The following is a 15,994-nucleotide window of genomic DNA, read 5'->3' as shown; positions in this document are numbered from 1 at the left end:
GTTTTTTATTTGATTGAGTAGTCCTAATCCTCTTCTACGGCAACGTATTGATGCCACAGTGGAAAAAAAAATCGGCTCAGTATCTCGTTATAACGAGAAACTTTTCTCGTTATAACGAGATCTTTTTCTCGTTATAACAAGATATTTTCACGTTATAATGACATCTTTTCTCGTTATTACAACATACCAACTTATCTCATTATAACGAGAAACGTTTCTCGTTATAATGACATATCAACATATCTCGTTATAACGAGAAACTTTTCTCGTTATAACGAGATATTGATTGTGTCTGAGTCAGGATAAGTTGAGTTGACTGTATTAGCCAGTTGGCTGTAGTGCTGAGCATTGTGAAATGTTTGTGCAGTTTATTGTTGATGCAGTGTGTGTGTGTGTGTGTGCGCGCGCGCGTACGTGTGCGTGTGCGTGCGTGCTCATATGTGTTTATGGTATGGATCCATGTAACATGAAGACCAGACCCCCTGTCTGATTGTTGCTGAGTTGTCTCATTCCATGAGTCTAGTCAACTTGATTAAATCGTGTAAACGAGCCATTCTCAATTTCCCTGATGTCCATAGGCTGTTTTCTCATTTGGCTATATATTTTTTTTCTCATTATAACAGCATTTGAAAGTTTCTTGGTATCTCGTTATGACGAGAAAAGTTTCTCGTTATAACGAGATAAGTTGGTATGTCATTATAACGAGAACAGTTTCTCGTTATAATGAGATAAGTTGGTATGTCATAATAACGAGAAAAGATGTCATTATAACGTGAAAATATCTCGTTATAACGAGAAAAAGATCTCGTTATAACGAGAAAAGTTTCTCGTTATAACGAGATACTGAGCCGATTTTTTTTTTTTCAATGTGGCATCAATACGCTTCCGTACTCTTCTGTACTAATGAGACTTACCACTTTTTAATATTGTTTTCTGTGGCTGATATATTTGGCAGATGGACTACAATGCAGTGCAGAATATCCCAGTTAAACCAATGTAGGTTTTGAAAATAGGAAGGTCATTCTGCACAACTTTGATTTCATTGGATTTCATTTTAGTTTTGTTCAGTGGTTAATTAGGCCTAACTGAACTACTATCAGGATGTAGCTAACTGGTGAAAAACATGAATTTTACAATCAACTACCACTGAACCACTGCAAAATGTACTCAGACAGCTCAAATACACTTGAACATTATGAATTAATTGAGTGTTCATGTGTCTTTAAGTCCACAGCAAAGAGAGAAAAAAAATCAAGCATGTACACTTTAATAAAGAACTTGTTTATTTCCAGTCAAAAGTGGCTATGGTAGCATCAACAGTTGTGATATGTTTTCATGCTGTATTCAATTTAGTGCATCATAGATTCATGTTTTAAGGGGGAGAGGCATCTCAGATTAGAAAAGGGGAAGGCCACAGGTTGATCACACAGATTGAAGTTTGCATGCAGGCTGAAATCGAGGCATGGCTCTCACACTTCAATATAGTCAAAAATGGCTATTTCTCCTCAATCACTGTATGGATGAACAAAAAGGACAGATGACTCCCTGCTTCTGGGGAAAACAAAGTAACTACAGATAATGTCCTGCAGTACATGTACCAAATGTTGCACCTGTAAGAGAAGAACTATTTTACGGTTACAGACTATTCACATTTTTTTCTAAAGCTAGAAATAGCTACAGATACAGTAGCTCCCCAGGTAGAGTAAGAACCAATGTAATTTGCATGTGTACACCTTCAAATTAAAATGTCAACACTACAATGAAAGTTTCTACATTGCATGTAAATACACAGTGTAGAAACTATAATGAGCTCCACAATGCCGATACACAGTAACAGGAAAGCTAAATGCAGATGTCTGTTGTAAAGTTGTTTTATTTTTACAGTGTGGTGTTGATGAACAACCTAGCAAGCTGAAAGCCAAATGTTTGCAGTGTATATATAACACTTTACATCGGAATAACAATACTGAAATAAGGTCACTTTGAGTTCATGTGGTCTGAGAAAGCTTTGGCTTAACCTACTGTGCCCTACAGCCAGTCTCTTGCATTTACAAAGTGCAAGGTTGCCCTTACCTTCCCTGACAAACAAAACTAAAGAGGGTCACATTGAGGCACTGGGAGGCACCACTGTCACATCGTTGCCTCTGACTGAGATTGGGAGAACGGGACGCAGCCCTACGTGACTCTGTGGTGCCAGAGCGCTGCTCCGAGCCCTGCAGGCCTGTCTGCCTCTCCTCACCTGACTTCTCATGCCATTTATAGAAATTAGATCAATCATCTCCCTTGTCATGGGCTCTCTTGGACTCAGTATCTGGCTTCCTGTCACCAGCATGGGATTCTCCCCCTCCACCACCACCTCCTCCTCCTCCCCCTCCACCGCCTCCTGCTCCTCCTCCACCTCCTCCTCCTCCTCCCCCTCCTCCCCCTCCTCCTCCTCGATTGCGGCTTCTCGCACCTGGCTGGTACAGCTGAATAGCGGGCCGATCCTGATACACAAAGAAAGATGACTGTTACAAATACAATATAATACCTGCAAAATAATAACCAAGGGTGGAAGTAACTAGTTACATTTACTCATGTTACTGTAATTGAGTAGCTTTTTTGTGTACTTGTACTTTTTTGAGTATTTTTTGTTTTAAAGTCAGTAATTTTACTTACTTATACTTAAGTACATTTCTGCCCAAGAATTGTACATTGTATCTCTTGGTCTACATTTTAAATCACTTACAGAGGACAAATTTTGTAGTTTCTCCACAAGCATCAGAAACTGGACTATCATAAATTGGCCAATTGTGGGGCCATTCACAGTGAACGGGCAATCAGCCAAGAAGAGAAGAGTAATCTGGCTTTACTTTGTTTGTGCAATTCATTGTGTAATTTACAAATTTTCCAATTAAAAGAATCTAGTTTGAGCTCTGTACTCTCGTCCTTCCCATCTAATAATGTTCTGTTTTTTAAAAAGAAACTCTGGACACATTTTAAATGAGCTGCTTTTTACTTTTACTTAAGTCCATTTTTACACCAGTACTTTTACTTCTACTTAAGTAAAATATCAGTAAACTAGTTCTACTTGAGTAGGACTCTCTACTAATCTTTCCACCACTGATAACTTCATGATAGGAGGGACTGGAGCCGTTACCTTGTTTCGTAGCCGATCTCTTTTAATGTTCTCTTCCTTTCTGTTGTCTTTCGCGGACTTCTCTGGCCTCTCGCCGTGAGCGGAGTCTGCAGCGCTCTCTCCCTTTTTCTTCTCCCAAGCGCGGTCTTTGTCTTTCTTCACCTCCTCCTCTCGCTTCCTGCAGGCATTCTCTCCGTCATGTCGCTCTCTCCTCCTTCGCCGATCCTCGTCCTGACGTCTGATGCGCTCCTTCTCTTTCTGCCGCCGCTCCCTGTCCCTCTCCCGTTCACGCTCCCTGTCTCGATCCGTTTCGCGCTCCCGGAACTCCTTGCGTCCGTCTTCATCCACTCTGTGTGTGAGTGAATGCGGTTTAAACATTGTGTAAAGTGAACAGTGTCTTCAAAATGAGCGAAAATCTGACAGTATGCCCAACTCACTTCCGTCCTCGATCTTCCTTATTTTCAATGTTTTGCCGCTTCTTCAGATCAGCATTCCCCACGGCTCTATCATCTTTAACTGGCTTCTCTGGTTTTTTAGCCTTTTCCTTAGGTTTCTCTGAATCTGCATCATCTCCTCTGTCTGGCTTCCTCAGGAGCTAGACAGTGACAATTCAAGACAAAACAATTACTCTTTTACCTAAAAAATTTCAGGACCTCTATTTCAACATAACATTCAGCTAAATGCTTCTTTCCGCTATAGTACACACACCTTGATTTTTGGTTCTTCTTTAACATGGTCCTTGTCTTTCTCCAGCGGTTTGTCAGCTCTCTTCATCTTCTCCGCCTCTTTGCGCTTCCTCCTGTCCTCATCCCTCCACTTGCGGCGCTCCTCGTCACGCACACGTTTGCGTTCAAGCTCCCTCCTCCTTCTCTCCTCTTTCTTTTCCTCCCGGATTCTCTGAACATCATGAAAATACAGTAGGATGAGGCCAGTTTTCATCGTGCAAAGTAAAACACCCAGAACACCACACTATTGAGACAATACACATGTACCTGTTTATTCTTCAGGAAGTCCAGGAGAGGAGTAGTTTTTTTAGCTTGAAGAAGGAAAAGGGCATATTTTAATTTATTTGAATAGGACTACACAAATGAATTCACTCCTAGCAATAGATGGATTTCTAACAAGATTCTCTTTTAAATACCTTTAAAATACTTACAATAAAGCTTTAAATGCTCTTTTAAATTCAAGGGACTTCATGTTTACATACCTACAAGTTCCTTTGATTTCGCCTCAATCTCTTCCAACAGTGTCTCGGGCGTAGATGTAAATTTTTCATCATCTCCGTTATAATATTCCAGGAATTTCTTGTAATCAGGATCTGAAATAAAATGACATGCATATAAATGTGTTGTTACTTCTTGTAAGGCTGTTTCTCTACAGCTTTATAGAAGGTTATGTATTTTATAAGTATTTTAAGTAAGCAGAACATTTTCAATTTATTGCGCATTCAACTATGAGTTGACGAACTGACCTTTGACATGAGCTGACCTACGATTATTTAATTTTTTTTGCTGACTCATCTCATCAACAACTGCAAATAGGCAAAATTACTTTGTGGTAAATCTGACCATGTACACAGATAGAGCAAATGTTTGTGGTTGGTTAAATGCTAAAAAATAAAAATGCTCTACTGAAATTAAACATCACCTAATCTCATTAGTTTATTATAGTAGGACATAATACACTCAGATTTTGTGCTTAATATAACAAGTCAATCATCTTTACCTTCATCTATTGTTCCACATTTTGCATCCCTTTTTTTAGTTCTTTTCTTGGCAGTCTTTTGAAAAGGTGCAAACTCCACAATGGCAGAGTATTCCTGTCCTGTTTAGAAACCACAGTGTGCGAACAACAGTAAACAGCATGAAGCATCAATTTGTCTCAGAGAAAACACTTCAATTAGTCAATTTAATTATATATGAATGCTCTTCATACCTCTGTTATCTATGAATACATATCCATCAAATCGATCTCTGAAGAGAACAATATCGTCTTGATTTTTGAAGTTAATGTATGCCCTTGCAAAGAGGTGGGGGTAAAGGCTAAAAAGAACAGAAAAAAATATGTTAGTGTGCAATGAGTAAAAAACATTAGACATATTATTAAAGATTATCTAATATCATTAGGCCACTCCACCTGGTGTCATTGGAGAAAAACTCCAGGTAGTCCACCTCTGGAAGTGGCTGTAGTTGCTCCTCCAGCTCCTCCTTGGTCAGACTTGGTGGTAAACGTCTTATCACAATCTGACAGATTGGTTAAGGAGAGTTGAATGCGTTAGCAGAATTTGGGGAACATTCAAAGATACATGGCAACAGTTAATATTAACTTAGACTTAAAGTTGGGGAAGTCAATCGTCAATTTGGCTGGCTTCAAACGTTGTCGTTCAATTTATTACATGGGTCACATATTAAATTTGACAAAACACAACTAATAACTTGTTCAGGCTTTGTACGGAATAGTACGTATCTCTAACTGACGAGCTTAGTGGCTACCCAACGTTAGCTAGCTAGCAAGTTCTACCTTTGTCATGGCCTCTTTCTTTTCCTTGATCCTCTCTGTCTTTTCTCCATCTTCACACTTTATCTCCACTCGTTTCTCCTTCGGGCGAGTGTTTTCCTTGTCTTCCTTCATTGTTGAAACGCTACTTTGTTCCACGATTAAATTTCACCCCCCATCCAGACTTATCTGTTTACTTTTTTTAGCAAGTTAGCCCGAGCTAGCAAACGCATTAACTAAGCACTAGCTTTCTCTCTGGCGCTAACGGTCGTAGTTCCACAACGTTCCACAGGGGCGCGCTGTGCTCAAAACAACAAGGCGCGCCGTCCCGGAAGTGAACGAATGACCGTCAAGTCGTCGTCAGGACATTCGACATTTTGTTAGCTTCCCTGGGTAGTTAGCAAAATAAATTGGTGAAGGTAGCCGTCGGGCACCTCGTTCACCGTTACTCTTCGTCTCTGTCGGCGTCTTGCTCAACGCTGAAATCATGTGGTATGAAATCCTGCCCGGGCTCGGCATCATGACGGTGTGCATGATCATTCCCGGGATCGCGACTGCACAGATCCACAAGTTCACAAACGGGGGAAAGGTAAGCAGGATACTGGCTAGTGTGTGTTGTGATATGCTAGGAGTCCAACTTGTATGTAAACCGTGAACTCGCTGTCTGCTGTCAGCCCGTTTCGACAGACATGCACCATGTAGCTATAACGAGGAGTCTCCAACAACTTGAAAGGAGTCTTCCTGTTCTGTGTTTAGGAAAAGAGGATCGCACGAGTTCCCTGGCACTGGTATCTGATGGAGAGAGACAAGCGGGTGTCAGGAACAGGAGAATACCACCGGTCTAAGGTGAATATCCATCTGTGTGCCAATACCCAGAAAACTGGGATGATTTTAAAGACTCAATTTATGTTAATCTATTTTCTTTCTTCCCAACAGGGACTGGAGAACATCCACTGAAGACACAGGATTACAAGACACTCATAAGAATACAGTTCGTTGTTGTACATTAAAGTATTGTTTAACATTGAGTTGTATGCCTTTTAATTGATTCATGCAGTCATGTTAAGCCCTGTTATGCATTTGTTTCATCCTTTATACTGTTTCCATTATGGAAAACTTGAGGTTACTTGCCTTATGTGCTGCTTTCAAGCTACAGAGAAGAGGTTAGGGTTATAACTAAATAAGATGCTATACACTTGTGTATGTTATGGAGTTTTTAGAGGTGATGAAGCTTGTACAGTGTACCATTCACTATATAATGTTAGTAAAATGCATAGAAGTGGGTAGAGATGGGTACTACTAGTGCACTACTTAAAGCCCGCACAAATGGGGCCTCTGATTAATCGTGTGACTTAGGTAAACATTGAGGGTGTCTGGACAGCTGAGCGGGCCCTGGCATTGAATGAGAAGCTGCCAGACCAGCCAGCAGGGCCAGTCAGACTTAGCTTACCTAAGGAGATACAAGGTGGATATGCAGACTGCTGAGTTGGCCGGGTATCTGCTCTCTGCTTGGGCAAGTGTAGGATGCAACTTTCATAGTGTGAGACTTGATAGGGTTTAGATGTAGCGTGTAACTTACAATTACAATTACAATTTCACATTTGGCAGACGCTTTTATCCAAAGCGACTTACACATGAGATTTGCATACAACACAAGCAAGTTTCTAGATAGGAGAGAACAACGAGAGTAAGTGCTATAGAGCTAAGTTCTGGTCCAACAGGACAGGTGCTACGAGACAGTGCAACAAGCTAAGTTCTGGTCCAACAGGACATAGGCGCTACGAGGGAGTGCTACAAGGTAGTAAACAAACAACTTAATGTTCTGAATAGAAAGAGATATTGATAGTAGCGTGTGATGTAAAGTAGTGTGGTTGATAACAAGGTGACAGCGACAGTAGTGTAGTAGACTTGGGTCCGCTGAGTGGGCAAAGAGGGGGCTGTTTCTGGGACGCTGGAATACACCATTGAGCCTTCTTGAGGTGTCGTGGGCCTAATTCAACGAAACATCGGTGAAGGAGGAGCCCACTTGACCCCAATGATTTGCCCACACTTACACACCCTGAAACTAGAGTAGGTCGCTGGTGAATGTTGCTGCCTGTCTTATGGTGCTGTACATTTGACGGTGCAGCCTGAAGTTTTCTATGGTTCTCATTGGAATGGTAGTATATCATTCTGTTAAACTCTGAATTGGGCCTCCATAGGAATGCTCACCTTGGATTATGGCACAAGCAATGTTAAGCCTGTGTCAAAAAATCTAGGGATCATCTTTGACCCTAACTTGAACATCATGTCAAGAACCTGGTACAGTCATGCTTTTTTCAATTAAGGGACATTGCCAAAATCACTACTTTTCTCTCTTTTCACAACACTGAACGGGTTATTAATGCCTTTGTGACATCACGTTTAGACTATTGCAATGCATTGTTTACCTGCCTAAATCAGTCTGCCTTGGGACGGCTTCAACTAGTTCAAAACTCTGCAGCAAGATTGTTGACCAAAACTAAGCGTACATCACACATTACACCTGTCTTAGCCTCTTTACACTGGCTTCCAATAGAGTTCAGAATTAAGTTTAAAGAAATTCTTCTAATTATATATAAGGCCTTGCATGACCAGGCACCTGAGTATATCATTGAGTTGCTTCATCCATACCAGACCACAAGGTCCCTTAGGTCTTCCAACCAAGGTCTCTTGGCTGTACCAACATGCAGACTGAAGTCAAAAGGTGATAAAGCATTTGCAGCAATGGCACCTAGACTGTGGAACAGTCTGCCTCCCATTGTAAGATTGTCTGAATCCGTTACTACTTTTAAATCTCAAGTCTCAAGACACATTTTTATGGTTTGGCTTTTAACCGATTGTACTTCTGTCTTTCTGTCTGTTTCCATTTTCTCTGTAAAGCACTTTGTAAACTGTTTTTTGAAAAGTGCTATATAAATAAAGTTTATTATTATTATTAAGGGATATGAACATCATATCCTGTGTATTGATAAATGTTATACCTTATTTAACCAGTCAAATTATTTATTTACAGCAAGAGCTAAGGTGAAGGTGCATATTGAGAACATTAATGAGATTTAGGATACTTAAAACATGTTTTCTTTAGATGCTGTAGTACTATATACACAGTATTATATAGTAGAGAGAATTTTCAAGAAAAACAGAAAAATGACTTGATAGTGAAAGAATTTATTAACCATTCTGTTCAGGACCTGATATGAAAATTTACAAAAGGAAACAAATCAAAAAGGTGCAAAGACTAGTTCTGTTTAGTAAATAGGATGGAGAGTATAATATCCTATAATACAAAAAGGCATAAGGGACTAGTTGCAACTGACTCCCATTTATATACATTTTCTGTGATATTACAGTGCAAAGCCTTCCTCCACACTGCACTTTCCACTAAAAACAGAATATTACATGGTTCTCTTCCCAAAAAACAGTCCGAGATTAAAACATAAAACTTCAACTCACGAGACACAAAGAGAAATTGTGTCTTAACAAGGGGGTGAGCTGAGTCGAAACTCGAAAATCCAATGTTCACTTCTCCTCTTTGCCTTTAGTCTTCCTGTACACCATTTCCCTGAAGCTGGAGAGGATCTTGCTCTCTCTCTTCCTCCTTTCTTCCTGGTTGAAGGATGCCAGCGCTCTCTTTTCATCCGCACTGTAGATCTGGTTTTCCTTTCTCAGACGCACAGCCTCCATACGACGATGTCTGAAGGGTCATATGTTGATTTGTCAGTACAGCGACTAATCAGATGGACATTCCTTCAAGAAGCTTTACATTCATTTTGCTAGTGTAAAATTACTGTATAGTGTCAGTTATTACTACATGTTCAAATTGATGCACAAGTAGATCCAATAACTACAGAATTTTTGTTTCCAGTAAGGCTTTTAACAGTATTAATTCTAGTCAGACTATCACCAGCTTCCTCATTTTAAAAGACTTTGTTCTTAGTTAGAATTTGATCTAATCAATTTTGTGCTTCATTTGAACACTTGTCACTATCAATTAGGCCACAGCGACTACAAAAAGAACATGCAAAGGCTACTGCTTTTGATCCAGAGTGCAAGTTATGTATATTGCATCTCTTTACATACAGAAATTATTAACTGCAACTAATTACTACTAATTTAAAATGTAAAAACTAATTAAAAACATTTTTACAAGTTACTTTGAATGGAAATAAATTAAGCTCCTTATAAAAGGCACAGCCCAAACACTGGTTACAAATAACAATGTCACAATAAAATATTACTGCAGGTGCTACAGTCTTAGCCTTGTGTTTCCCAAATCAAACACAATCAGCACGTACCTGCTACCGCTCATCACAAAGCCAGACTTCTCAAAGTTTGCGATCTCATCACTGGTCAGTCCAATCTCTCCTCTTCTCGGGATACGTTTGCCTGCTTTCACGTACTCCGCCATGGCGGCACCTTCACCTGGCAACAGCGCATGACCGAAGCTGCAGGAGGACAAAAGTGGAGAAAAAAAAGGTGATCAAACGAATGGTCTTTAGAAATCTATTAGAACTGCTGCCACAGCCTGAACCTCAGATTACAGAAATTACACAAATTTGTGTGTATGACAAATAAACGCACTCCAGAGGTCTGTCGTCCTGGGACAGATGGGTGAGCGGAGCTTCGGGGCCGACCAGGTGTTCGTCCATGCAGGTTTTCTCCACCCACATCACCCCATTAGCATCCTCCTCCTCCTCCTCCTCCTCCCCTTCCTCCTCCGACTGTTCACTGCTGGACTCGCTGGACTGTTTGCGGTTCTTCTTTGCCTTCTTCTTCTTGGACTTCTTGGACCTGTGAGGAAAATATTAAGCTTGGTGAATCGTCCTGCCCCCTTTCAGTGCGAGAGAAGTTGATGTGTAGTTGGATATGTGAGCTTACTTTTTGCTCTTCTTCTTCTTTTTCTTCTTCTTTATTTCTTCCTCTGAAAGCAACATGATGGTTCACAATGTAAACATGATAAATAAAAAAAAGACTTTGGAACATGTTTGGCTTTTTGAAATGAATGGAAACGTTCCCTTACCTTCTGAATCTGATTCTGACTCGCTGTCCTCTGAGTGTTTTTTGTTCTTCTTTTTTTTGGATTTCTTTTTCTTCTTTTTTTTCTTTTTCTTGTCTTCTGCAAATGACAGACAAGATTTGTTAGGAATTCAAACTGAATGCAATTGTGCTGTCATTAATCCATGTTCAGACACTGTGTGCAGTTAAACTTACCTTCTGAGCTAGAATCTGAAGTGCTGTTTTTCACGTCTTCAACTGGTGTGAATTCATCAGAGCTTGGGGGGGTGACAGAATAAAACCGAATTTAGACAAATTAAGTTTTCTGTATCTGTACATAGACAGATGTGAACTGTGTGTGTACAGAAAATCACACTTAACACAAATGATTTTAGGAAGGTTTATTACTTCTCCAGAAACAATATCATACAATGAACATGCTGGTGTGGTGGAGAATTTGTGGACTTACTCTGGTTCCTTGACTCTCGGTGAATATCCCCAGACTTCAGGTGAACCCAATTCACCAATCCTCTCCCTCTCCTGCAGACGCCTGTAACAGAGAGACAGCTGCGTCAAGCCAGCCACAGACTGTGGAACAACTATGCCACTCCTATGGGTTAACATGGACTTGTACAAAATAACAGACATGCTTCCAAGTTGTCTGGTAATAAAAGTATGTGTTTGTGAATTTTTGGCAGCACTATGGCAAACACATGGCATTTCAGTGGCTGCTTATTCTGGCTGACTTTAAACCAGATACTGGAGATCCCGTTTTACAGACTTCAGGAACAATTATGCCACTGCTATAAGTTCAAGGGGCATTTTCAAGTTTGTCCGGTATATGTTTTGTTTTTGCAAGAGCATTTCAATGGCGGTTTATTCTGGTTGACTTTACACCAGGTACCGGAATTACCATTGTATAGCCTTCAGCTGTACCGCTGCTATTAGTAAAAATTAATTTAAACATGATAATGAGCAACCGAATGTAAGTCAAGTCAACAAGAGTTTTGTTGACATTTTTGTATTTCAAATTAGCTTGACACTTGTCTGATGTCAGGCAATAATGGGGTACAGTTTCTGCATCCTCTAACGGGATTCACTTCTGGGGGGAAAAAACAAGATACCTGGCAATAAAAGCCTCTTGTCTCTGGCGCTGAGCGTCGTCCCGCTGCTGCTCATAGTACTCATCTCTGAAGCCGCCATATTTAGCGTTACCGTCGCGTTGGTCGGACCAGTGGTTGTTGTGCCGCTCCCGGGACCGAGACCGGCTGCGGCGGGGGCTTCCTACGCGAAACCTTTTGATGGTTCTTGCCTCTCGGAGTCGCCGCTCCCGCTCTTCGCGTTCCCTTTCCCTGTTGCGAGGCTTCGGCAGCTTGGGGCCGAAGCTATCGGGAGACAGGCTCCTTCGGCCGTAGCTGCCGCTGCGGGATCGACTCCGTCTCCTGGGCCGAGGACTCCGATCTCCGCCGTCAGAGCTCGATCGATCCGACATCGGCATACCGACTCCTTTCTCTTTCCACTAATTAACAACGAACAGTTCAGTGAGATTTAAGGAAAATAAACAAACTGCCGCGCTACTGCTTCATTGCGTTTATGTTCTGCGCAAGCAGAACGCTCAATAACAGGAAATCCTGATGTGTCCGTCCCCAAATATGATCCGCTGTTCTGGAGAGCACGTTGAACGTGGTTCCGCTTGTATTTGTTAGTCAGGGATTTATTGACTGCTGCTCGCTATTGCAGCTTGGAAAAGACGAATTCATGTTTGTCTTTTTGTTCTGGAACTTCCTCAATGTACACTTAAACAGGCATGCAGAAAAAATCAATACAAATTTCAGTTGACCAGTCTAGTCAAGTTACCTACATAGATCTACTGTATCTAATCAACAATCAATCACAGAACAAAATGACAGTATGCAACAACCTTTTCAGCTGAAACCCGATGTATTTGGGTATAGTGCATAGGTATAGTGTTGTGGATTCAGGTCCAAATCTGACATTTTAGTGCAAAGTTGTTGGATCCTACATACAGTATTGTTATAAATACGCATGTCGACTGTCCTCTGCTGGTTGGTGCCAGCTTTCGTCAAGGATCATCTGGCCACGCCCCCTGTAAAATGAAGGTTGCCACGCGCTCAACAGACTGTACAGCTGAGTATTAGACAAGAGAGGAGTGAGCCACATTTTAGTGACTGCAGAGTAGGCACATTGTACTTTCAGCATAGATTGTTTTGGGATTTCTGCTGTCAAATTTGTTAGTTGTGTGTTTTTATAGTGTTTAGTAGGTTAGTTAGCGAATTTTAGTAGTTGTAGGTTAGCTTTAGCTGGTTTAACAATTCATGTTCATGGTGTGTTTTAGATAGTATTTAGCGTTAGTTAATACGTTTTAGTATTTCAATTAGTTAGTGGCCAATATGGGTCGACTTTGTCGTTTTCCCGGCTGCAAAAACGCCTCGGGACTGCACAGTTTTCCTACAGACCCAGAAATGAGACGCCGGTGGCTGAGTGCATTGGGCCTACCGGACCGTGATCTCCCGCCAAGAGCTGGGGTGTGTCAAGTCCATTTTGCCCGGGATTGCTTTTCCAATCTCATGGAGGTGAACATGGGTTTTACCAAAGTGCTCCAGCTGAAAAGCGACGCAGTGCCAAACTCTCCTCTCCCAGTGCCAGTTGCAGCACCGGCAAGCACATTGTCAAGTCCGCAGGTGCATTTTGAGGTGAGTATACAAAAAAAAAATATTGACAACTAGCTAGCTAGCTAGCGTTACATGGTACAAAAGGGCCCCAGACCTACCTTACCTGATAGCTAACCTATACCGTTATACTCACCGGCCGCTTTATTAGATACACCTATCCAGTACTGGGTAGGACTCCCATTTGCCTCCAGAACAGCCTGAATGCTTCGTGGCATGGATTCAACAAGGTGCTGGAAACATTCATTAGAGATTTTGATCCATGCTGCTGACTCAATAGCATCACGTAATTCCTGTAGATTTTCCAGACACAAATTCATGCTGAGAACATTACACCTCATCTCAAAGGTGCTCTACTGGACTGAGATCTTGGGTACTGTGCTGACCATTGGAGTAAACTAAAGTCACTGTTATGTTAGTGGAACCAGCTTGAGACTATAGTGCATTATCCTGCTGGAAGTATCCATTTGGAAAAGGGTAGACTGTGGCCATAAAGGGATGCACCTGGTCAGCAACAATGAGGTATGCTGTGACATTCAAATGATGCTCAGTTGGTATTAAGGGGCCTAATGTGTGCCAAGAAAACATTTCCTACACCATTACACCACCACCACCAGCCTGCACTGTTGACACAAGGCAGGATGGATCCATGCTGTTTACACCAAATTCTGACCCAACCGTCTGCATGTCGCAGCAGAAATTGTTTAGAGATGCCTTGCTACACAATCTGGTTGTAAAAAGCTGTTATTTGAGCATTTGTGGCCTTTCTCTTAGCTTGTTCATGTTCGTTCTCCTCCGACCTCTCACATGAACGAGGTGTTTTCAGCCACAGAAATGCCGCTCACTGGATGTTTTTGGTTTATTGGTGCTTGAAAATCGCTTGAACCACTATGTCTGGCACCAACAATCTGACCATGGTTAAAGCCACTTCACCATGCTTTATACCTATATAATGAGTTGCAGCCACATGATTCACAGTTTGGAGGAGCAGGCTTAGCGTTAACGAGCAGGTGTACCTAATAAAGTGTAAATCACAGCTGTAGTCGCGGCTTATGTGAATTGTCTGGTTGGTTAGAATGTCGCTTTTGACTAATACGATTGCCCAATTCTATAAACAGTGTCATTTTCGAAATAATTAATGTGGACAAAGCAGAATTATGTTCTGTTTCAGCCTAAACTGACCAGAGGTATTGGGTGCGAGACGAAACCAGTCAGCACAAAACTTGCTGCTGGACAGGCTGACGTGAAGCCCAACATAAGCACAGGTGAGTCATAGTATTAACTGTCATGTAGGTAGTTACCTGTTACATGTATCATGAATGAGCTGAAGGTAGACATGTAGTCGGCATTCGTATATATGCTCCTGTGGTGGCTATAGGACCCCAGTTTTAAGGGCGGCCTTTTGCATGACGTTCCATTCATCAGTTGGCACCGAATATGCTCCTGGCACAGCCCTCCACTCTTTGAATTTCTAGACTGTACCTATTTCAAGGTTATGGTAGGATCATTTGGTCGCAAATCAGTCTTATTTTTGGGGTTTGTTGGCCTGTTGCAAGCTGTCACTGTGGTCGCTGGGTTCCTCTGAGGGGAGAGGCAGAGCATAAATAATTTTGAAGTTTGTGGAGTTGGTCTGGGGACTAAACAATTGTCACAATGAAAAAATTGAACAATTAAATTATGCTAACTTTTAATTTGTAGGGGTAACTTATTTTATATCATTCAAATCACCATGTTCCTTATCAAATTCTGTCTGTTTTAAATGTCTTTACAATTTGTTTTAAATGTCTGTTTTACAATTTCATGATATTGTCAAGACTGTAGTTTGATTAATTAGATTTTTCAGCTGCATGTGTAGGACCATAGCCCATTGTTTCTAAGTATGGCTGTGGCCTATGTAACCACAACTGTTTGCAGAATTGATTGAATTGTAATGGGCCTAGTTTTAACAGGATTTCAGATTTTGCTCGCACATTTTGCTTTGTGCTGGTAGAATTTCTAAATCAGAGGCACTGGTGCTCATTGGAAATCAAATTTACAGGAGAACCCTTCCTTCATGCACAGCTACTCAGGCCCAAACTCCAAACAGGAGTGTGTAATGTGACATGGGTGCTTTAGTGGTCATTCCTGATGCCCTGGCAATGAGTGTTGAGGCTCAATTAGTCGGCACCACTATTCCCTCCTGGGTCAAATTTGCTTACCGTATATAACCTCACAGTATCGCTCATGCTACCACCATAGTCAAAGTATAGTCCTTACTGTATCCAAGTTAGAGCTGCAACGATTAATCGATTAATCGGTTAGTTGTCAACTATTAAATTAATCGCCAACTATTTTGATAATCGATTAATCGGTTTGAGTAATTTTTTAAGAAAAATAAGTCAAAATTCTCTGATTCCAGCTTCTTAAATGTGAATATTTTCTGGTTTCTTTACTCCTCTATGACAGTAAACTGAATATCTTTGGGTTGTGGACAAAACAAGACATTTGAGGACGTCATCTTGGGCTTTGGGAAACACTGATCGACATTTTTCACCATTTTCTGACATTTTATAGACCAAACAACTAATCGATTAATCGAGAAAATAATCGACAGATTAATCGACAATGAAAATAATCGTTAGTTGCAGCCCTAATCCAAGTGACAGCTCTGTTTTCATTTAGCTTGTAATTCTAT

General features: G+C 41.1%; 3 protein-coding genes across 3 annotated transcripts; 1 reads left to right on the top strand and 2 right to left on the bottom strand.

Moving 5' to 3' along the window:
* Positions 1-1,282: 1,282 nt before the first annotated feature.
* Positions 1,283-5,869, bottom strand: upf3b (UPF3B regulator of nonsense mediated mRNA decay). Its single transcript, XM_071539549.1, has 10 exons — positions 5,639-5,869; positions 5,255-5,361; positions 5,054-5,160; positions 4,844-4,942; positions 4,326-4,436; positions 4,111-4,154; positions 3,827-4,015; positions 3,556-3,713; positions 3,140-3,467; positions 1,283-2,486 (listed from the first exon to the last, which is right to left on the bottom strand). The coding sequence occupies exons 1-10, from the start codon at positions 5,747-5,749 to the stop codon at positions 2,271-2,273; spliced, it is 1,470 nt and encodes a 489-aa protein (XP_071395650.1). The 5' UTR covers positions 5,750-5,869; the 3' UTR covers positions 1,283-2,270.
* Positions 5,870-5,948: 79 nt separating this feature from the next.
* Positions 5,949-6,642, top strand: ndufa1 (NADH:ubiquinone oxidoreductase subunit A1). The gene is made up of 3 exons (XM_071539554.1): positions 5,949-6,203; positions 6,371-6,460; positions 6,551-6,642. The coding sequence occupies exons 1-3, from the start codon at positions 6,102-6,104 to the stop codon at positions 6,569-6,571; spliced, it is 213 nt and encodes a 70-aa protein (XP_071395655.1). The 5' UTR covers positions 5,949-6,101; the 3' UTR covers positions 6,572-6,642.
* A 2,151-nt stretch (positions 6,643-8,793) lies between these two features.
* Positions 8,794-12,251, bottom strand: nkap (NFKB activating protein). The gene is made up of 8 exons (XM_071539552.1): positions 11,755-12,251; positions 11,100-11,180; positions 10,847-10,908; positions 10,656-10,751; positions 10,514-10,556; positions 10,217-10,426; positions 9,931-10,080; positions 8,794-9,329 (listed from the first exon to the last, which is right to left on the bottom strand). The coding sequence occupies exons 1-8, from the start codon at positions 12,126-12,128 to the stop codon at positions 9,155-9,157; spliced, it is 1,191 nt and encodes a 396-aa protein (XP_071395653.1). The 5' UTR covers positions 12,129-12,251; the 3' UTR covers positions 8,794-9,154.
* Positions 12,252-15,994: the final 3,743 nt, after the last annotated feature.

The sequence above is a fragment of the Centroberyx affinis genome, unplaced genomic scaffold (genome assembly GCF_046629955.1).
Source record: "Centroberyx affinis isolate AG114_WGS23_722 - 3 ecotype Tasmania unplaced genomic scaffold, CSIRO-AGI_Caff_v1 ptg003466l_1, whole genome shotgun sequence".
NCBI classification, from domain to species: domain Eukaryota; kingdom Metazoa; phylum Chordata; class Actinopteri; order Beryciformes; family Berycidae; genus Centroberyx; species Centroberyx affinis.
The sequence above is the reverse complement of the archived record's forward strand: the minus strand, read 5'-3'. Positions and strand labels throughout refer to the sequence as shown.